At 39.7% G+C, this 23,864-nt stretch overlaps 1 protein-coding gene across 1 annotated transcript; it reads right to left on the bottom strand.

Annotated features, from left to right (window-relative positions):
* Positions 1–583: 583 nt before the first annotated feature.
* Positions 584–3,570, bottom strand: LOC148124921 (IgGFc-binding protein-like). Its single transcript, XM_087939429.1, has 3 exons — positions 3,549–3,570; positions 818–2,020; positions 584–654 (listed from the first exon to the last, which is right to left on the bottom strand). Exons 1-3 carry the CDS (start codon positions 3,568–3,570, stop codon positions 584–586), a joined length of 1,296 nt encoding a protein of 431 aa, XP_087795555.1.
* Positions 3,571–23,864: the final 20,294 nt, after the last annotated feature.

A 23,864-nucleotide genomic window follows, 5' to 3' on the forward strand; every position in this document is an offset into this window, starting at 1 on the left:
TCTCTTAGTAAGAGGAGAAGAAAAGGAGATCCATGGAAGTAGAGGAACAGGTCGCAAAGGTGCCTTTTCCAATAGACAACAGGACTTGTTTATTTTTCTTTTTTCAAAGACATTTCACTTCTCATCCAAGAAGCTTTTTCAGCTCTGACTGGATGGTGGGGAATGGAAAAATTTATGAGCTGTTTTGCCTGCATCCCCAACAGCCTATGCCTGCGTTCAATAGTGAAGGGACACAGAGCAGAAAACATTCACAGCTCCACAACACAGTCCTTTCAGCAGTTCCAAAAATGCTCAACACCCATTTGTAATACTCAGGTGACCCTGAGGACACAGACAAACCTCCAGGTGGCCTCAACGACTCTCTAAAACAATGCAAATGACCAGATGTCTGCAAAGAATATAAATCTTTCCATTCCCCACCATCCAGTCATGGCTGAAGAAGCTTCTTAGATGAAAAGTGAAACATCTTCAAAGAAAAAGAAAAACCAGAAAGTCCAGTCACCTGTTGAAAAAGCACCCTTGAGGCAACCATGACCTGGATAACAGAGAATCTCCACAGACACTGAAGGTTAAAGAATTCTCATTACTTCAGGATCTTGGGTGATTGGGGCAGAGTATTCGTGTGGAACAACTGTCCTTGCATTCTCCTAATAGCTAGAGGGAAGGAATGGAATGCGTGAGAGTGATCTCTGAGAAGAGAACCTGGCAGAAGGAGTTATAGACCCCCAAGTGACCCCTGATATAGATGAACAATCCATGCCTTCATCCAAATCTAATAAGAACTTAAATATCTTCCTCAATTTATCAGGATACTTACCTGAAGAACAAAGAGCAACAGTACCATAGCCATCAAATTTACCACCTCCAAAGATAAAAAGGCCAAACGGGGAGTTCTCATGTTCCACTAACTGGGCATGATCTGTTATCTCCACATCTTGTTCAGCCCATGAATATTCGCTGCCTGGGATCTTTTTCCACCTGATCGTCTGTTCTTCCCATTTGATCCTACCAGACTCCGAGGATTTGGCTATAATCATGGCATGATTTCTGAAGTTCTTCATTCCATAAATGAGGTATGAATTGCAATAGCATGTTGTGGCAGGGATGTTCATGAGGAAAGGGTCATAGGTATTGTCTCCCCTTGTGGCACCAGTAAAAAAAAGAAGGACTTGGATTCCAGCATCAGCAGAGATAAAAAGTGGCTTAGAGGTCAGGATATCAAGTTTAAGGACTTCTCCAGCCACCAGAGTACGAGATTCTTTCTTGGACATGGATTGATATTTGAGTAAAGTGTTTTCTGCAGAAACAATATACGCAATATCATATTGTGTCTGGAAAGGAACGGGAGGGACAATGAAGGTGGATCCCCAGCTCTGAACTGGCAGGAGCTGCTCAACAACGTGATCACAGGATGTGAACATAGAAATACAGGTATGTCCACTCAAGACAGCCACAGGTTTGGTCGATTCAATCCTGGTGCCTGACAAATCTTCTGTGCTTTGGAGCTGAATTACTTCAAAGGCCTTAAGGTCAGTCACCAAGATGGACCCAGGACGGTAAACCTTTCTTTGGTATGTCACGGTGCCTTTCAGGTGGATGGTCACTGTGGTGAGATCCTCATGGGCTATGATAGCGAATTCTTTTGCGCCATTTCCTATGGGGGTGACCACATAATATAACTGTCCCAGCTGGTGGATGGGATAGGTGATTGTTCCCGCATTTGTGTTATGCAAGTCGTTGTAGGAGATGACAGAAATGTCTTGGTCAGCTTCGATCAGCACCGCCTTATTAAATTTGTCACTCCCCTCCATTGCTAAGGACTGTGGTAACGTAATGGAAGCAATTTCTCCTTCACTGATGGTTTTGTGTTGTATCGAATTGCTGGTCAACACCTTAATATTTGTCACATAATTATATCCAGAGATGTGCAGCTGAAGTTTTTGAGTAGGTTGCCCAGACTTGTGATTTTCCATGAAGGCAGTAATAAAACTCTTCCCCCGGGAAGTTACAGGACAAGTTCCTGAAACAAAGAAGGAATGGATAGATCTGCTTATACATTCAATTAGGATATTTCCATTTGTTTGGATTTGTGTCTGTTAAACTTAGCATTTCTATGTGGTTACCTCAGATGATTGATCCTGAGGGGTGACAACATGAAGATGATGGAGAAAGACTGATCATAAAGATTTGGCTTAAGCAAAGCTTAACCCTAGTGACCACATGAACATAACCTATTTGGGGAAAGGGGTATGATAAAAACGGTTTGCTTTTGAGGAACAATTTATCAAGTCTTTCTTTCGTCTACTGCTGTAAAGCATCCTGGTGGTCCTTTAAAGGACCAAGTATTATTTAAAAATATATATATTGGGTCTGGATGGATTGCATAGTTGCACAGCAGTTGTTTTGACAGCTCTTCACAATGTTGTGAAGCAGCAGGATATTTTCCTTTATAAGGAGACAAAACTAGATTAGACAACCATGGGTCATCTTGAACCCATTTGAAAACAGCTGCAGCCATCCTTTGCTCCCTAAATGGGTCAACAAATTTAAACCTGGATTATTATTTTTTTAATGAAATTCTGGACAGAAAACGAGGGCCACACAGTATTAAATTTGTCTGTCTGTCTGTCTGTCTCTCTCTCTCCACACACACACACACACACACATGCACAGAAACATACACTTTTGTTTTCTGCTGTTTTCAAACCTAAACTCAAGAGGCCAGTTGTTGGAATTTGGAAAAGCTCTGTGAATGTATATTTACCAATACCCATTCTGACAGTTTTTTCCTTGCTTGCAAATGTTTTTTTTTACTTTTATTCGGAATACAATGCTTTTTTCAAATCCCCATGATTCCATATTATTGGATGTCTAATTTTTCATGATGTAACTGGACAGATGACTTTTGCTAATTCAATCAACTTTTACTTTGAAGTATTGTTGTGCAAACCATCAAAAGAAATGTATGTCTATGTTCCAGGTTCTCTCTTTTGTAAAAAAAAAAAAATCTTTTTATCTTGGAACATTCCAAATGAATTATGAATTAAATGGTCTTCCTGTCTCGGTATTTAATTGAGGTCCATTACACCAAGGCATGAACCTAGAGCCAACATTTGGCTATCAAAAAGAACCACAGTGAATATTTACCCAATAGATAAGAAGGGCTTGTAATTTTTCCTGATCAAGTACATTTAAAAGCTAGAGCAGTGATGGCAAACCTGTCAATAATTTGAAAAATGCCTAAGTTGACTCTGAAGGTGTCATAACTTCCCCCAAACAACAGAGACAATTTTCTACCCCAACCCCATCTAGACTGGTTGTTGTTGTTTTTTTTCCCCTTGAAAACATTTCACTTCTCATCCAAGAAGCTTCTTCAGTTCTAACTGAATGGTTCGGAATAGAAGGATTTATACTGTTTACAGTCACCTGGTCACCAGCCAAACATTTTCAAGAAGAAGGGGAAAAAAGCCAAGAAAGTCCAGTTGGCTTTTATTCCCTTAGGGAACAGTGCAATTTCCCCCACAGTTCAGTGCTCCATAGGAGCTTACCTGGGAAGTAAGGTAAGCACATTGTTTACCTTTAGGTGGCGTTTTCTTTCTGTGGACAGGCCTCTGTGGCCTAACAGAACCTGCTGCAGGACTCACCAGGCCTTTATTCTCAAAGTGGCTCTACAGCCTTCAAAACCACACAAAAACACACCCCGTTCACAGACTCTGGAGACCCCATTCTCACATGGCCTCCACAGCCTCTAAAAATCCTGTGACAATAGGGCATGCTTTGGAAAAGGGTTGGTGGGGGTTGGTGAACTGGTACATCACCCAAAATGTGTCACCTTTGACATGTGTCTAGGGTTCACCATCACTGTTGCTAGAGGGAGAACAACCTTAAAATGATCCTGAGGAGAAATAGTTCCAAGCTCAGCTTTCCCTCCATGTGCAGGCAAATACAGAGAGAGAGAGAGAGAGACCACAAAATTCCCTACACCTGCTTGAAACAACAAAAGCATATATCAAACAGCCCAGTTTACTCACCACATATTTGTGCCAAACCTGCCAAAAGGAACAGAAGTCTTCTCAGTGCCATACCTACAAAAGGAGAAGAGGTTAAGGATTTTTTTTTTCCCCTGTACCTATACACTCTGCACACACACACACACACACACACACACACACACACACACAAAGATCTATTGGGGACCCAAAGCCCAGCTGTCACCATCTAGACATCATTGTAACTGGCATGAAAGTACAAGAAGGTGAAGCTATGATAACACTAGGACCATGATTGACAGCCAGTTTGATGTAGCAGTGACAGGCACCAGGACAGGAAACAGGAGGCTGGGACTTCTAGGTCTATATTAGTCCTGAAGCAGTTGGTGGATTGAAGATATCACTCCCAACTATTATTAATGATGATGGTTCTGGGGGCACATTATGCAATGATCCACACTCTGTTGCTGGGAAAGATGGAAGGAAAAAGGACAACCAGCAGCAAAGTGACTATGGGATACCCATGAAAGGCCCATGAATCAAAGCGATCATGAAGAAATGGCACCAATTTGACTGATCAGTGATCAGTAAATACTATTGAAAGGCACACCAAAAATATTATTTATTGTTTGAATATTTGTTCAATATGTTGACATTGGTATCAATAGAATGGCAACACAAGAGATGCTAGAATTTTCTAGAAGGGAAAAAAGGTTACATCCAGTATGTTATTAGGTGCCCCCTTGAGGGTGTTAGGCAAATTTACCTGGAGATTAAAAAGCCCGCCAAAAGATAAGGTGGGTGCTGAGGTGAATTTAGCCAGCCAATCAGAATGGCTGATGTAATGTAGGAACTAACATTTTTGAAATGTTCACACCCATCTTTGTGTGATTATTTGATATAACTCACACCGGATGAAATAAATGACCCAACTTTGGACAGAGGCAGAGCCAATAAACATATTTAAAAAGCCTCAGTGTTACAGCCTTTAGTTAAGGGACCAGTCCTCATGAGGCTTTTGAGAGAATCTGAATCTGAGATTTTGAGTAAGGCTAAGTGAAGTAAGGAAAAGTTGCTCTCTTGGCTCCACTCCTGGTCTGCATTAAGCTGACAAAATGTTTCACCGAATCTATGAAAAAATAAGTGTAGGACTCTGCATTAAGGCCAAATATGTAAAACCTACGGGTATATTGATGGGTGGATGCCCATCCTTGGTAATTGGAGCTTTTTGTCAAAATATTGAAATGTGTTGTAACATCATAGCCCTCGTGGATAGTTATAAGTAGGTGTTATTCGGGGGTGGGATTCTATTAGTTCTGAGCAGTTCTGTAGAACCCCTTGTTAACTTTCTAAGCAGTTCGGAGAACTGGTAGTTAGAAGAAATATCCTTTGTTTTTTTCCACCCTTATTACATTCTTGGCAGTATGCCTAGACCTACTGTCTCGGAAGAAGGGTTTTTTCCCCTTTTGTGATACTTTCCTAAATGGGAAGGGTTGTTTTAAGCTTTTTTACACTGCTGTTTGGAGGAAATACTCCCCTGTTGGAGTGATTTAGCACTTTGAAGAAACAATTGAATAACGAAGCAGAGCTGCAAGAAAGGAGGTTTTAATGACAAGGAACCAAGTTGAATGACATTCAGCAAGGCTTCTCAACTAGCTAGAAAGATTGACGTACCCTTTCTGAGTTTTGGCCTAAAACTGGTTTTTGGTGAAGTTTAATTCTATCCTTGGTGACATTTAATCCTGTATATATTGATGGGATAATTTTCCCTATTCAGCTTTGTTTGGAATGAAAAAGGTTAATCTCTGCTCCGGAAAAGAAACTGGGTTAAGAAATCTGGCTAGTTCCTCTGTCTATTTGTTTTGGTAATTGGTTTAACAAGCAACAGCTACTATTGTGATTTAATTATTTCTATTGTGTTTGAATTTTTTCCTGCCTCATGGTTTCTTTTTCTATCTGGGGAGGGAGTAAAATTAAAACCCTGTAGCAAGTACTTAAACTGTAATGCCTGTAATCAGGAGAAAAGCAAGGTTACTCCTGCAAACAGACTGAATGGGTTTAAGACCAAAGAACCTTTAGAGGTTGTTTTTGCTGACATAATTTGTCCTAAGACATCCAGTTTGGGAGGTGCCTGCTATGTTTTGAATATAATGGACCATTACTCATGGTATGGTTTCTGCTATCTAATGAAAAACAAAACAGAAACGTTCCAACATTTCTTTAACTGGCTAAGATTTGCTGAAAGGAAAATGAGACATAGGGTAATTATCTTAGTTACAGATAATGGGACTGAGTTTATTAACACTAGATTCCAAACGATGTTGAAATTGGCTGGTGTCGAGCATAAGCATTCTGCCCCTTAAAGGCCACAACATAACTTGTATATAGAATGAAGGGGGAAAACTTACAAGCCCTGGCTCACACTATGTTATCCGATTCAGATTTGCCTGAAACACTGTGGGGTGAAGCCATAATGTGTACCAACCATGTTTTAAATAATGTGGTGAACACAACAACTGGTGAATTGCCATTCACTTGTTGGCATGGCAGAAAACCAAATTTGAGTTATCTACACACATCTGGAGCTCCAGAATAGCATTCCTTCATAAGTAAGACTGAAAGGGCAACATAGAGCTAGGAAATTATTTTTCGTAGGTTACGAGGCCAACCATAGATCGTTTAGATTCTGAGTTCCAGGCACAGCTAATGTTTACTGTAGCGCTAGTGCTAAATTTCTTGAGCACATTGGGTGGCATAAACTAGAACAGGAATTCAACAATGATGCTGTTATCGAAACCCAAGTAGTCCCTAATGATGAGATAGTTAAACCATCAATAGCCATTAAAAAGGAAGAACAGGCACAGGAGGAGATAGAAGAACAGGAGCAGGTGGAACATGAGAGTTCACCAGTAAGCCTTGAGTTGCCTAGACGTTCAATCTGTGTAACACGACCACCTGATAGATATCAGGCTAGTATAGCATGCCAAGTAAATATAATTCCTACTAACTATAATGAACTGAAACTGTATCCTGCTAAGGTTCAGGCTGCTTGGTAGGAAGCAATGGATAAGGAACTAAAATCCTTACAAAGGTTAGAGGTATATGAAAATGTCAGGTTACCACCAGGTAAGCATGCCATAGGGTGTAAGTGGATTTATAAAATTAAGACAGGCATGGATGGAACTGTTACCCATAAAGCCAGGTTAGTAGCACAAGGGTTCGATCAGTCAGCCAACAACTATGATGAGGTGTTTGCACCTAGTCTGAAGGCTACCACATTACGAGCAGCATTAGTGTGGGAAGCTAAGAAGAAATACACAATAAACCATTTAGATGTTGAGACGGCATATCTACATGCACCACTGCTTTCCTTTTGCCTTTTGCCTGATAGTCATTCTGTTTGAATTGCTGTGAGTCTTGCAACTATTCGCAAATTCCATTTACTGAACTTTGTTTATGATACTGGTAAAGAAAAGGACTTCATTTTTGGATTATCCCTGGACGTATTATTTTGAATACTAACTGCTTTAACCGTGTATGATTTGGACTGTTCGTTGGACTTTATTTACCCGTTTACAGGAAGTAAAACTTACATTTTACTATTCAGTGTATCTGTGTGCTGGTTGTGTGTTATTCATCACCACTCTCACTATGTTTCCCTGAGTGCACTCATTCTCCTAAAGGGGAATACCTCAACACCACCAACTAAGCCATGCCCACAGAACTGGTTGTTAAAAAAAATTTAATCCTACTCCTGGTGTTATTAGCCCCCACATGCTTTTTTTTTTTAGACAAAAGCAAACCAGTGAGTTATTTTTTAAAAAGTTTAAATACCTTAAATAAATAGCAAAGTTGGAAATGCATCCCCAAATTGCATACAGTACTGGATTTTCAGATCAACACAATATTCATTGTGGGGTTATAAAACAGCTAGTATCTGATTCAAAATTGTGCTTCAGTTTCAAGAGATAAATCAATTCAATATGCATGTCAGGCATGGACAAAAGTCCATGAAATTTTTGAACTCAGTTGAGTGCATCTGATTTCATCTGATGCATTGAATTGATCCAGCAATTTGGTTCATCTATTTAAATCAAAGGGCCAATTTGGTTGCGTTACCTTCAAACTGAAGCTTCACATGGCTGTAGTATGGGTTGATTTCATGAAAGAAAATCAGACATATTCAGACAATAACAGACACTGGACTCAGCCCCCAACAGTTGCAGAAGAACCCATGCAAAATGCAAGCACACACTCAAAAAATTTTTAAAAATCTAGAAAAACTCAACACATTATAAAGCAAACGAATCAACTGAATGACACACAATGATGCTAGTGGAAGCAGTACAAAGAAACGCATGTAGGAGTTTACATACTATAGGAAAAATACCTACCATATACTCTTCTTCATTTTTAGGATTCCCAGCAGCCCACACATTTAAAATTCAAAAGGTGACTCTAGACTAGTCTATATTTCTTACACTGACAACATTGTTGGAAGTGGAAGGAAATGAGTTCTGCTTTGTGCTTTTTAGAGAAAAAATGGTGACATAAATAAAATAAGACAAAGGGAATCAGGCAAGTTCAATGGTGGTACCTTGGTATTCATCATTAATTGCTTCTGGGAGGTGCAATGATTACTAAAAATGATGAGTACCAAACAATTTTTCCCATAACGAATAATGCACCGAGTCACAAAGCAGCCAACACCAACAGGTTTTAGCATGTGCATTGAATACCAAACAAACAATGAGTACCAGGACAAAATGTTCAGGTCTATATGTGTTGATTAGCAAATTTGATGAGCTTTAAAGCAGTTGAGTACCCAGGTACCACTGGATTCTGATTTCTCTAAATTGTGAAATAAAGAAAATCAGGCAGCAAAGTTTACATATGTCTTCAAATCCTTTGGAATAGAATTTTCAATGTTCTAAAACCTGAACTGATCAAATTCAGTGCTCTATCCTTCCCTATATAGATACTGTAATAGACACATAGATGGCAAAACTTGAAGCAGAACCTCATTTGGTAACACAGATTCAAAGAGGAACAAAGTTCAGAACTGCAAGATGATGATAAGGATAAAAACCTGAAACTTAATTGAGATAACTTAAGTTTGATTTCTTGTTTAGTTTTCTGGAACAGCCTAAAAGTCACCTAAAAAGCTCAATGTAAAGAAGTCTTGCTTACCTTCAGCCTAGGACACCAGCCTTGATCTGACAGAGAAGGAAAAGAAGGGAGAATTCTTCTCCCTCTATTTTATCAGTGTTCCTTCTCCTTTATATAGACACAAAGATCAAAGCAAGTTCTTCAATGAATTTCTGTGTAATTATTATTCCCACCCAAAGGACTGGGGTCAATTACTTAGAAAAATAAAAGGGAAGTCCTGACCATGTCAGCTTGTCTGAATCATGAGTTTGAATGAAGCAGCTTCTTTCCCAACTACATGATCAGAAACAAAAATGCTACCAATCTAAGAGGCAACTCTCCAAGATCAATCAACCATCTGGACCATGATATATAACCATAAGTTAATAATATTTAGATATTACCCAAAATACAATTGGTCCACAAGATTGCTTATTAATGGATCTGATATATTTGCTTAAATCAATATTAAATTGGAGTGAAACGTGAAAAATTATTTGCAGTTGAATGAATCTGATTTACATGAGAGGCAAATAAAATTGACATCAACTATTGTTTAACTCACCCATACCTGGTGAATCTCACCTGGAATCAATAGCAGCCTTGCAAAAAACAGGTAGTCTGTGTAGAAGGCTGAATATGTTCCTTTCACAAAATGATCATTGGACGGTAGAGCTACAAACATGGGGAAAAGCTATAAGGGCTGAAGTACCTCTGATTATGGAGATGTGAGGAATGAAATTAGCCAGAAATTAGTTTACCACCACTGGATAATTCTGACTAAGAGTTATTGGCTACTGATTTGTTACTAACTCATCCATGAGGTGACCAGAAATTACACCACAAACTTTGACATCCTATTGATGAGCTCTGTCCTAGTCTTGTTTCTGTTTCCAGCCAGTGTCTATCTCCCCAACATCCTTGCAAGACAATAGATGATAAAAATCTAATTGATTTTATATATGTTAAGGCATTGTTTCTCAACGTTGTCAACTTGAAGCTGCATGGACTTCAATTCCCAGAATTCCCCAGCCAGGAATGCCATCTCTGTCTCTGATGCCTCCTCCGGATCTTCCTCAGCCTCCAGATCCAGCCCAGGTTCCTCCCCAACCTCCTCACTACTGTCCAACTCTGCTGCCAGCTCTGTTAGCTGCCAGAAGGCCACAACATTTAATACATCTGTTTTCACTTTGGTTTGGCTTTAAAATGTGAAAAAATAGTCACACCAAACTTTCAGCGGCTGGTTCTTGGATATATTCCAAAACCCAGCCTAGTTGAAAATTACAGACCAATCTCTTTATGCTGTGTCATCTGTATCAATTATTAACCGATCCATTATCCTCCACTTAGATACAAACAACCTACTCTCTAATAAATAATTTGGTTTCAGAAAAAAACTATCCTGTAATCTGCAACTCTTACACTGCAAAAACATATGGACTACACAACTTGATCAGGGCAAAGCAATAGACATCATCTACATAGACTTCTGTAAAGCCTTTGATTCAGTGGTACACGGCAAACTACTCCTAAAACTAAAATCTTATGGTATCTCTGGACACCTGCATAACTGGATAGAAGCGTTCCTGTCAAACAGACAACAAATGGTCAAAATTGGGAGCGTCCTATCAAATTCTGTACTTGTCAACAGTATCCCACAAGGCAGTGTTCTAGGACCAACTCTCTTCATACTCTACATAAATGACCTCTTTGATCATATTAAGAGCAACGGCATCCTCTTCGCTGATGACGTAAAGCTATTCAACACCACAGACAATACTGCTACCCTTCAAAAAGACCTCAACTATATATCAGAATGGTCAAACAAATGGCAACTTCAAATCTCAACAAACAAATGCTCTGTCTTACATATTGGCAAAAAAAATCAGAAAATAAAATACAGGTTGAATAGTCAAGACCTTGTTGATAATCCAAACTCTGTCGAGGACCTTGTAGGTCTCATCTCTAATGATCTAAGTGCTAGAGCCCAATGTAACTACATAGCCAAAAAGGCATTAAGGGTTGCTAACCTAATCTTACATCGCTTTTTCTCTGGTAATATTACACTACTAATTAGAGCATACAAAACATTTGCTAGACCAATACTCAAATACAGCTCATCAGTCTGGAACCCATATTATGTATCTGATATTAACACAGTTGAGAAAGTGCAGAAATATTTCACAAGAAGAGTTCTCCACTCCTCTACCTGTTGCAGAATACCTTATGCTACCAGGCTCAAAATTCTAGACCTAGAAAACCTAGAATTATGCTGCCTTCAGTCCGATCTAAATATAGGATATAAAATTATACATTGCAATGTCCTACCTCTCAATGAATACTTCAGCTTCAACCATAACAATACAAGAGCAAACAATAGATACAAACTCAAGGTTAATCGAACAAAACTTGATTGCAGGAAATACGACTTCAGCAACAGAGTGGTCAATGTCTGGAATACTCTACCTGACTCTGTGGTTTCTTCCCCAAACCCCAAAAACTTTAACCTTAGACTGTCTACTATTGACCTCACCCCTTTCCTAAGAGGTCTGTAGGAGGTGTGCATAAGAGCATCAACGTGCCTACCGTCCCTGTCCTATTGTTTCTTTTATTTTTCTTATATGTATCCATGTATTCATAACTATGTTTTTACTTATACCTATTATCTTGTAAACAATTGACAAACCAAATAAATAAATAAAAATAAACAGTAGCTTCAGGCTAGGGACTGCCCAGTCTTGTGTTATAGCAAGAGAAGGACATAGGCAAATGAGATTTGGGGCCTTCCTGTTGCTATGGGTTTCATTTTTATATGCAAACAACATTAGACTGCAACATTTTTAAAGTATTTCCATTGTGTTTTCTTCCAGTTGCTGCCCTCATGTTCATCTTAACTCCTGTTTGTAGTGATGTCTGAAGAAAGGCATTGAAACACTATAAGACCTTGTCCTGTAAATAGTTATGGCCTAATCTCAGCTCTGTACAATTTTTATTTAATTGGAAATTCTTTCTTTCATTTACTACTCTGTTGCTTGCCACCACTTTGTGTCCTGAAAGTAGTCCTGGTGGCGCAATGGTTAGAATGCAGTATTGCAGGCTAGTTCTTCTCACTGCCGGCAGTTCGATTCTCACCAGGCTCAAGGTTGACTCAGCCTTCCATCCTTCCAAGATCAGTAAAATGGGGACCCAGATTGTTGGGGGAATAAGCTGGCTCTGGAAACCCCTTAGAGGGGGCTGTAAAGCACTGTGAAGTAGTATATGTCTAAGTGCTATTGCTATATAATTTTAAATTCTCTTGCTATTGTTATTAAAGCTACATTGTGTTGTTTTTGCACATGATGCATCCTGTACATGTGCTGTGTGTCTTTTGAACATCGCTGAGTTCATTTAAATGCACCCACCTCTCTCCAGTATTTGGAGGTTGAGAATAAGGATCCAGAATGAGATGGGACAAATTCTGGGATGCCATTCAGTGCAGAGATCCTATCTTCCATATCCCCAAATCAGTTGTCTTCACAGTTCCATGTATCTGTAAACAATTGTGAGGAAGGTCATAACCGTATCCCAAAACTAAAAACAAAAAGTTAATGTTGACCTTGCTTGTGATTGAATATGTATTAGAAGCAGCTGCTATTTCCCAAGAAGAAGTTACTTCTAGGTGGGTTGTTTTTTTTATAGTTAACAAGAAAAGGGAAATGACACAGTCATGATTAGCCAAAACCTTTGATGTGTCTAACAGTTCACCCTTGGGGCAATAGCATAATATATAAAATAAGCTGGTGATCCTGACCATTTTTATTTTTGAGAATTCAGGTGCACCACTAACCTTGGTCTAATATGTGTAGCAGTGGCTTTTGCTTCTATCTTTAAAGAAAGGGGAAAATGTGCTGAATATTGGATGGAAGATTCAATTCTGACAGTATCTGATTGAGCTTGGAGAATAAGTAGCAATGACAAAATTAACAGTATATTTTCACAATAGAAGTTTAGCCAAATTTAAATGAGAAAAAAAAATTTAAAGAAAAAATGTAACTGTTGCAACATCCTGTCACATGGTCAAAATTCAGACACTTGGCAACTGCCTCATATTTATGACAGTTACAGCATCCTGGGGTCATGGGGTCACTTTTTGCAACCACCTGACAAGCAAAAGTCAACGGAGAAGCCAGTTTCACTAAATAACTGTGTTACTAAGTTAACAACTGCAGTGATTCACTTAACAACTTTGGCAAGAAAGGGCATAAAATGGAACAAAACTCGTTTAACTGTCTCGCTTAGCAACAGAAATTTTGGGCGCAATTGTGGTCGTAAATCGACCACTATAGGTATGGCTTTATTGGGGTTTAATACATCTGATTTCACTTTTGTTTGGCTTTAAAATGTGAAAAAATGGTCATACCAAACTTTCAGCGGGTGGTTCCTGAATATATATATTCAGGAACTACATGAATGGTAGTTTCAGGTTAGGGACTGTCCAGCCTTGTGTTACAGCAAGAGGAGGACATAGGCAAATGAGATTTGGAGCCTAATCTCAGCTCTGCACAATTTTTATTTAATTGGAAATTCTTTCTTTCAATTACTACTCTGTTGGTTGCAACCATTTTATGCCTTTAAGAAGTCAGATAACAGATAATCAGAGTTGGAAGGGACCTTGTAGGTTATCTAGTCCAACCCCCCGGCCAAGTGGGAAACCCTACACCAAGCAAAAGTCTCAAGTGATGGCGCTCCCACAACTTCCGAGGTGCAATGTTTAAAATGCAGTATTGCTGGGTAATTATTCTCACTGCCAGCAGTTCAATTCTCACCAACTCAGCCTTTCATCCTTCTGAGGTAGGTCAAATGAGGACCCAGATTGTTGGGAGCAATAGGCTGATTCTGTAAGCCACTTATAGGGGGCTGTAAAGCACTATGAAGCGGTATATAAGTCTAAGTCAGAGGTTGTATTCAGCAGGTTCTGACCAGTTCTGGGGAACCGGTAGCGGAACCGGTAGTTCAGAGAACTGTCAAATACCACCTCTGACTGGAAATTTTACAGTATCCTTCCCCTGCCACGCCCACCAAGCCACACCCACAGAACCGGTAGTAAAAAAAATTGAATCCCACCACTGGTCTAGGTGCTATTACTATATAATTTTAAGGTTGGCCTTGCTTGTGATTGAATATATTTTAGGTGTGGCTGTTATTTCTCAAGAATAAGCTGCCTTTTGGTAGAGGTCTTGCTTAATATTTACCAAGGAAAAGGAAATGTAATAGCTATGAACTTGACATTTGATAAGTTTAGCAGTTCCTCTTTGGGGCAATAGCATAACATATAACATAAGCAGGAGGTCCTGACCTTTTCGGTTTTTGAGAATTTGGGTGAACGCCTAACCTTTGGTCTGATATGTGTAGCAATGGCTTTTGCCACTGTTTTTAAAGAAGGGTAAACTTAAATTTCACCCAACAATGGAAGAAAGATACAATTCTGACAGTACAGGTGAAATTCGAAAAATTAGAATATTGTGCAAAAGTTCATTTATTTCAGTAATGCAACTTAAAAGGTGAAACTAATATATGAGATAGACACATTACCTGCAAAGCAAGATAGTTCAAGTGTGATTTGTCATAATTGAAATGATTATGGCTTACAGCTCATGAAAACCCCAAATCCACAATCTCAGAAAATTAGAATATTACATGCAATCAATAAAACAAGGATTGTACATAGAACAATATCGGACCTCTGAAAAGTATGCAAAAAGTATGCAAAAGTATGCACTAAGTACTTGGTTTGGGCCCCTTTTGCAGCAATTACTGCCTCAATGCAGAGTGGCATGGAAGCTATCAGCCTGTGGCACTGCTGAGGTGTTATGGAAGACCAGGATGCTTCAATAGCAGCCTTCAGCTCTTCTGCATTGTTCGGTCTCATGTCTCTCATCTTTCTCTTGGCAATGCCTCATAGATTCTCTATGGGGTTCAGGTCAGGCGAGTTTGCTGACCGATCAAGCACAGTAATCCCACGGTCATTGAACCAGGTTTTGGTGCTTTTGGCAGTGTGGGCAGGTGCTAAGTCCTGCTGGAAAATGAAGTCAGCATCCCCATAAAGCTCGCCTGTGGAAGGAAGCATGAAGTGCTCAAAAATCTCCTGGTAGATGGCTGCATTGACCCTGAACTTAATGAAGCACAGTGGACCAACACCAGCAGATGACATCACTCCCCAAATCAACACAACTGCAACCCAACAGAACAGACACAGACTTCAGAGGATAATTAGGACTACAGAAAAAACAATTACTACCCACCTGCCTTCAACTGAGTCACAAAGAGGGCTGTGAAAATATTTACAGACCCCTCACATCCCGGACATAAACTGTTTCAACTCCTTCCCTCAAAACGACGCTATAGAGCACTGCACACAAGAATAACTAGACACAAGAACAGTTTTTTCCGGAAAGCCATCATTCTGCTAAACAAATAATTCCCTTAACACTGTTCAACTATTTACAAAGTGTACACTACTATTACTGTTAATCTTCTCACCACTCCTTCTCACCCATCCCCTCCCACTTGACTGTTTCCTAATATGATTTGATCGTTGATTGTACCTTATGACTATCATTTAGTGTTGTATGTTATGATTCTTGATTCTTAATGAATGTACCTTTTCTTTATGTATACTGAGAGTATTTACACCAAGACAAATTCCTTGTGTGCTCAATCACACATGGCCAATAAAGCTATTCTATTCTATTCTATTCTATTCTATTCTATTCTATTCTATTCTATTCTATTCTATTCTATTCTATTCTATTCACAGGCTGTGAAAACTTCACACTGGACTTCAAGCATCTTGCAGTGTGTGCCTTTCCATTCTTTCTCCAGACTCTGGGTCCCTGGTTTCCAAATGAGATGCAAAAGTTGCTCTCATCAGAAAAGAGGACTTTGGATCATTGAGCAACAAACAGACCAGTTCTGTTTTTCTTTAGCCCAGGAAAGACGCTTTTGACATTGTTCTTTGTTCAGGAGCAGCTTGACAAGAGGAATATGACATTTGATACCCATGTCCAGGATCCGTCTGTGTGTGGTGGCTCTTGATGCACTGACTCCAGCCTCAGTCCACTCCTTGTGAAAGTCCCCAACACTTTTGAATGGCCTTTTCCTGACAATCCTCTCCAGGCTGCGGTCATCCCTGCTGCTTGTGCACCTTTTTCTTCCACACTTTTCCCTTCCACACAAGTTTCTATTAATGTGCTTTGATACAGCACTTTGGGAACATCCAACTTCTTTTGCAATTACCTTTTGAGGCTTTCCCTCCTTATGGAGGGTGTCAGTGATGATTTTCTGCACAACAGTCAGGTCAGCAGTCTGTCCCATGATTGTGATTCCTACTGAACCAGACTGAGAGACCATTTAAAGGCTCAGGAACCCTTTGCAGGTGTTATGGCTTAATTAGCTGATTAGAGTGGACCACTTTGAGCCTAGAATATTGAACCTTTTCACAATATTCTAATTTTCTGAGATTGTGGATTTGGGGTTTTCATGAGCTGTAAGCCATAATCATCTCAATTATGACAAATCACGCTTGAACTATCTTGCTTTGCATGTAACAAGTCTATCTCATATATTAGTTTCACCTTTTAAGTTGCATTACTGAAATAAATGAACTTTTGCACGATATTCTAATTTTTCAAATTTCACTTGTATCTGATATGGGAGCTTAAACCTGGAGAATAAGCAACAATGGCAAAATTAACAATATATGTTCATAACAGAAGTTTAATCAAATTTAAATAAGAAAAATTCCAGTACACACAATACATCATGCAGCATGGCAAATATAATTAATTAAAGCATGGAATTTAAATATCTGCAAATACTGTAAATCAATAGATGTATAAAAAGGGAGAAGTTGGAAACCCAATCATTATTTTTCTTTTTGCTTTTCTTTTTTGGGGAAGGCATTTAATTTGCTTTGCTTATCTATATCTTCCTTTTATTAACATCAGAGGTGGTATTCAGCAGGTTCTGACCAGTTCTGGAGAACCAGTAGCGAAAATTTTGAATAGTTTGGAGAACCAGCAAATACCACCTCTGACTGGAGATTTTACAGTATCCTTCCCCTGCCACACCCACCAAGCCATGCCCACAGAACCGGTAGTAAAAAAAATTGAACCCCACCACTGATTAACATGTAAACTAAATCTTAAGTAACAATACAATGAGGACTGTAATAAGAAGTAAACAGCTCAAGATTGAAATTTTTATCATACAATGAATATTTTGGTGTAACCTGCAGCAGATTTTTCTTTTATTATTATATTTAGTTTTTTTTAAATAACAAATAATTGTATGCTTGCAATAGTGACATCCTAAATCATATTTATGAAATACTTATTTTTTCTTTATTTCCAATGGTCTAAATTAACTAAATAACAGAGTATGAATAAGTTTCAATTAAACATCACTACATTGTATTAAGATGTACAAAAGCATAATAAAAAAACTTAGAAACATAAACTTATAAACATTACTTCCATGAAATTAACATACAGATGGCATTCAATTTACAGTCTTTCATTTAGTGACTGATTGAAGTTACAATGGCACCGAAAAACTGACTTTTTTACACAACTGTTGTAACATCTACATAGGCACATGATCAAAATTTGGACGCTTGGTAACTGGGTCATATTTATGACTGTTGCTGAGTCCCTTTTGCTACCTTCTGACAAGCAGAGTCAAGGGGGAAGCTAGATTCACTTAACTGTGTATTAACTTAACAACTGCAGCAATTCATTTCTTAACTCTGGTCATAAAATGGGGCTAAACTCACTTAACAATTGTCTCACTTTGCAACAGAAATTTTTCTCTCAATTGTGGTTGTACGTCCACTAACTGTATTTAGTGGCTGCCAATTATAAGGTGCTAATTGTTTATCCATACGTTTTCAAATTACAACCAATAAGAAATCCTGAGCACATTTTTCCAAGACTTAGCTAAATCTATGTTTTTCTGCTGTAGCCTGAGATTTCTTTTTTTAAATGAGAAACTTGATTCTGATTGATTCCAAATAAAGCAAAAGTCATTGTGGATATTTCTAAACTCTCAAAGAAAAGAAAATAAATTTTGGGTTTGTTAGTTGTTTGGATGGAAACTTAAAATCCTTGGGGTGCTGCCCAGCCAGATTTTATTAATGAGTTCCAAGAATTGGGAAATCTTTGGGGCTTTTTCATTTGAAAAAGAAAGTATAACTGATACCTAGTTCCTCAAACTTTGCAATCTCCTTTAGGGACAACTGCTGTGATATTGTGAAAGCATCCAATAACTTGCGCCTATGATTTTGTCATCTTTAAACAGAAAAATACCACTTTTCCATTCTGTTCCCTCAAGGGTCACTTGGATAAAGGTAACCCTGGATAAGATAGGGATTGGAGGCTTGTGGCGTGTTGCTTTCATGACTTTAACCTGACACCTTCCAGATGGCTTAGACCAGGGCTGTCAAACTCGGTTTCATTGAGGGCTGCATCGGGGGCGGCGTGGGGGGGACAGCATGGCCAGCATGACATCACTTGTGTTGGGGGGGGCGCCTGTGGTGGCCCGACCATTCTGTCAGCAAAAACGGGCTCCCAGGCTCTGTTTTTGCCTGCGATGGCCTCCTGCTAGCAAAAACAGAGCTCTGAGAAGCGGCACACATGGTCCTTGTGAGCTCCATTTTCACTGGCAGAGGCACCGCGGGCTGGTCCTTTGCTATTTCCAGGATGGTCCCACAGGCCAGATTTAAGCACCCCGCAGGCCAGTTCAGATCCACAGGCCTTGAGTTTGACACGCCTGGCTTAGATTACAGTTCACATAATCTTCCAATTCTTCTATTAGGGGAGTTATAGTCCAAAATATCTGGAGCAGAGGTGGTATTCAGCAGGTCCTGACCAGTTCTGGAGAACTGGAAAAGGAAATTTTGAGTAGTTTGGAGAACCGGCAAATACCGCCTCTGACTGGCCCCGGCCACACCTATTCTCTGTCTCCTATTGAGTCCCAGCTGATTGGCTGGGTCTTCTTTGGCTGCCCTGCACAGGAGAACAGAGCTGGAAAGCAGGTTAGTGGGGTTGGGAAGGAATGGGGATTTTGCAGTAATCTTCCCCTGCCACGCCCACCAAACCAGGCCACGCCCACCAAGCCATGCCCACACACCCAAAGGAGTGATACTTGTGGAGCACTGGCCCAATGTTGCTTTTGTCAGAAAAGAGCTTCTGCAGACACTGTCTCTCAACTGCTCAGCTGCAGAGATCCCAGTCCTTCTTGGGCAGTGCCCTGTCTGGTCACCACTATCTGCATACCTGCGCTGCAATTCAACTAAATGGGAACCAGGATGTGCCATCCAAGCAACGTATGGAGAACATTCCGTATTCATTTGCATCTGAGCCCCTGTGGCAGTTCTCTCACTCTGCCTCAGAGGACCAGCCTGAGAAGGGGGGATCATTGTGCCGCAAAAATTGAACATAACCAATTCTCCCCACCCCCCGCCATCTTTCCTCCCAAGGTGGTCTCTACCTTTGTCATTTAGTGCAGTCTTAAACAGGCTTACCCAACCTAGTGTCCTTCCACCGTGGTGGACTTTACATCCCATTATTCCAAGTCCTCTGTGGTCCCTTGGTGTGATAGCCGATTCAGACTGAAACAATCAGAATCTCTCATCATAACCAGAGAGGCAGCTTTAAAATGTCATGAGCTTGATATGTCCAGGAATTATACAAGAGATAATTAATGTACTTGGCCACATTAATGTAAAGTTCCTGTTATCTGGTTATTCTGGAGGGCTAAAGCTATCCACTTACCATGCTGTTGTAACAAACGTAAGTATATTTCTGATTTATAATTCTGAAGAATTACATTACCCAACATCTATGACCTCTGTAAATAGTTTCCATTTCTCTAGAGGGTCTGAATGTACCTAATCGTGCCATGGGTTTTGACAAGCTGACTTATTGTATCTTGTGGAATTTGGCTTTTGCCTTTGTCCAACCAATAATCCAACCCCAAGAACTTTAATGAATTTTATTATAACAAATTTTAATCTTTCAGGGGATGGACGAGTTTCCTTGGAAGTTATTTGTGAATGAGCTTTCCTTTTCTCTACAACAGAAGGACTTGAGAGTTGAAGATACGAGGATATTTAGAAAAGAGTTTGTGCTATTAATCAGATGAATAATTTTAATAATTGATTAAAGGCATCTGTGGCTGAATTTATTTATATTTAACATATATTTAATCCGGCCTTTGTAATGTTCTTTATAAACAACTCAAGGCAACAAACATATCTGATACTCCTGCTTCTTCCTATTTCCCCCCACAACAATAACCCTGTGAAATGGATTGAGAGAGAATATCCCAAGGTCACCCAGGTGCCTTTCATGGCTAAGACGGGACAAGAACTTACAGACTCCCTGTTTCTGGCCTACTGGTGATAACTTAATCACTAGATCAAACTTAGGCAGGCAGGCAGGCAAAGGAAAGGAAAGGAAAGGAAAGGAAAGGAAAGGAAAGGAAAGGAAAGGAAAGGAAAGGAAAGGAAAGGAAAGGAAAGGAAAGGAAAGGAAAGGAAAGGAAGGGAAGGGAAGTCCTGCCTTAGGACCAGTTGAGAAATCTTGGGCAAGTCATTTTCTCTCAACCCAACTTATTCTAAAGTTAATGTTGTGGGGAAAATAATAAGCCTTAGAAACCACAGCCAATAGGGACAAATACTGATAGATGTAATTCAGCTGCATCTGAAGGCATATGCACTCCTCACCAGATCTTATTAGGCATTCAACCTCCCTATTTGAAATGCAGTCTGAGACTCAGTTCAGCTTGAAATTGAATCTCCGAAATGGATACTCGGGTTCTCCTAATTCTTAACCCCTTTAAAATCTTCATTTATTATTTTTTTCTGGAAAAATTTGTAGGAAGAAATTTCTCACAGCATTTCTGCTCAACCTCAGAGGAAGCCAACCCAATGCAGAATCCAAGCAGCTTATCAGTGCGCATCATCCTATACCACAGTCACAGTGAGTGTAAATGAGCCTAACTTCCAAAAAAACTATTTCCCCTAATGAAGAACACACAGAAACAGTTCAGCTGAAACTGTTGAAATGCCAAGGGCTGATGTTGATGATAGTACAGTGCTGATCCAATTTAACAAATCTCGGTTTGCTATCACAACCACAAATAATACTGAACAGGTGCAATAGTTATCAATCCATCAAGTGGGCCAGTTGTAATGAAAATTAAGTGGTAACTCCCAGTGGATGTTCTCCCATTATTGTTATAGTCATCCATGTAAAAGAACCAGTGACTTTTAAGGGGAAGTTTACCCTGCAGAAACAAATTTGTTACATATCTCAGGGCCCTCCAGGTAATCCAATTGCAAAAACACAGATTTGTCAGGCACCCGGATTAAATTGACTGAATCTGTGGCTATCTTGAGTGGACGCATTTGTGCTAAAAAGTTCACGAGTTGTGATCATGTTGCTTGAGTGGTTCCTGTCAGTTCTCAATTGGAGAACCATCTTCATTGTGCCACCTCTGTCTTAACCAAAACAACTTTGATGTGGCATAGGTTGCTGCATTCCCAGAAAATGTTTCTGTATATCAATCTTGGGTAAAAGAAAAGTCCCATAATTTTGTAGCTGGATAATTTTTCCTGTCCAGCCTAACACATTCAGAGCCACTGTACATTTCTGCTGATGCTAAAATCCAGGAGCTTTTGTTCTTCCCTGGTGCTTCTATAAGTAATAGATCTTACACCCAACTCTTTTCTTTGGCTTATGAAGCCGCAGAGAATGATCCATTTCTATGATCCATTTCTTATCAACATTCCAGCCTGCAAGTTATTGCAGATAGCATCATATTTATAAGACAAAGAGGACGGATATTTATGCAGTCATCATATTTCAGAGATAAACCCAATAATGTTAGGAAAGAGGGTCATTGGAAATATCTACTAGACGTCAATTCTGTATAGTTTATTCTTGGGCTCAGCTTCTCTTGGATTCAGAAGCAAAAGGTTTCTCTCTAAAACATCCTATAAGTCATTCTGGACTTTTCATTGCTAGAAGTTCATATCAGGATGGGCATGGATTTATGGCCTTTGGCTCCTCAAACACCACAAACCCTCTGAAAGTAATTCAAAGATTCTTTTATTAGGAGAGCCAGCTGCCCCAGCAATAAAATTTTCTCTCACTGCAGGCTAACAAGTCTATCCCGCAGGGAGATGAATATTTGTCTACCATATCTACTCAACTCCGCCCCCTGCCTTTTATCCCCAGAACTAGGGCGGGGCTTCACTAGCAATGTGGCTCTTCCTTCCCAAGGATCGGCCCACGGATTTCCACCGCTCTCCTCTCCTCTGCGCATCCATACATCAGGCACTGGACCCAGCTTCTTCCTCATCAGCCACCTGCAGACCTGGGGGCTGTTGACTCTCCATCTGAGGGCAGATGGACATCCCAGGCTCCGCCTCTGTATCACTGACAGCTCCATTCCCTCTTCCCCCTCAGAGCTCTCAGGTTGCCCTGATGCTGACCCTGGCTCCCAGGCTTCCTCCCCCTCCTCTAATTCAGCTGCTGGAGGGGCACTATTCCTTTCCTGCAGATACTTTCACTCATCCACAGCATTCTCACTTTGATTGCTATGTCTTACTTTTCCTTCAAATACAAAATTCTGGATCAGGATTATACGAGGCAGAGTACCCTTCCTTTTTATATAAGAAGCTTTAGTATAGTAAGGGATTGCCTTTTTTTAAAAAACAAAACAAAATCTTCATGGGCTCCTGAAACTGGCTGTTAAATAGCTCAGTTTAATGTGCCAGAAATCCTGACCCACCTGTGCCTTGACTTAAAAAAAAAAACTGGCAGTTGAAGAATTCTTACATTCCCATTTTTCACAATATAGATTCCTGATATATCACCCCGTTTCTTCTGAACACAGACAGATATCCTTTGGATAGAATAAAGGTCTTTAGTATATTTAATTTGATGAATAATTCCAACACTTCATTTCTACATGAAGGTCAAAATCTTCATTTACTGCAAGAAGGTTAACATCTTCGTTCTGAGGTCTAAGTTGTCATTCAGAGAAAGACAATGCAGCACATAAGATAGGAACGAATTTCACTAGATAAGATGCCATCTACACTTTTTTTTTTGTTAAGGGCTAATTCTTTTCCCTCCCTGTCTTTTGGGCTTATTTCCTCTTCTTTCTCTCACCTGCTGGGGCTGGCTGTAGTGAACCTTTAGATTTTCCCCACACACACACACCTGTCATGGACATTTAGATTTCTCTCCCCCGCCCCCCCCCTTCAAACAATGGCCTGATTTTCTGAGATTCTCCTTCTAATATTGCCGAGCTACTCTTTCCACAGGAAAATTTTCTGAGGTAATGGATTTAGTCCCCTTTTGAAGCTGCACATAAAAAAGAAATCTAGAATAGAACAGGACATCTTCTAACACTTTCTTCATGGAAAAACTTACTTTTCCCCAGCTCCTGCTATACCTTAGAGCACTTCTCAACCTCAGCAACATTCAGATGTGTGGGCTTCCCCACCAGAATTCCCCAGGCAATTGGTTGTTGATGATGTTAAAGAAGATTCTTCCATGAAGGAGAAGTTGTAGAACGTATTGTATAATTTGTTTTAATGTTTTAAAGTTTAGTCTTAGGTCTCAGATCATCGAAATCCTAAAACCTGGGAAGATACAAAATGACAACCTAATTATC

The sequence above is a fragment of the Pseudonaja textilis genome, chromosome 10, assembly GCF_049901715.1.
Source record: "Pseudonaja textilis isolate UNSWEBS1 chromosome 10, rPseTex1.2, whole genome shotgun sequence".
NCBI lineage: Eukaryota > Metazoa > Chordata > Lepidosauria > Squamata > Elapidae > Pseudonaja > Pseudonaja textilis.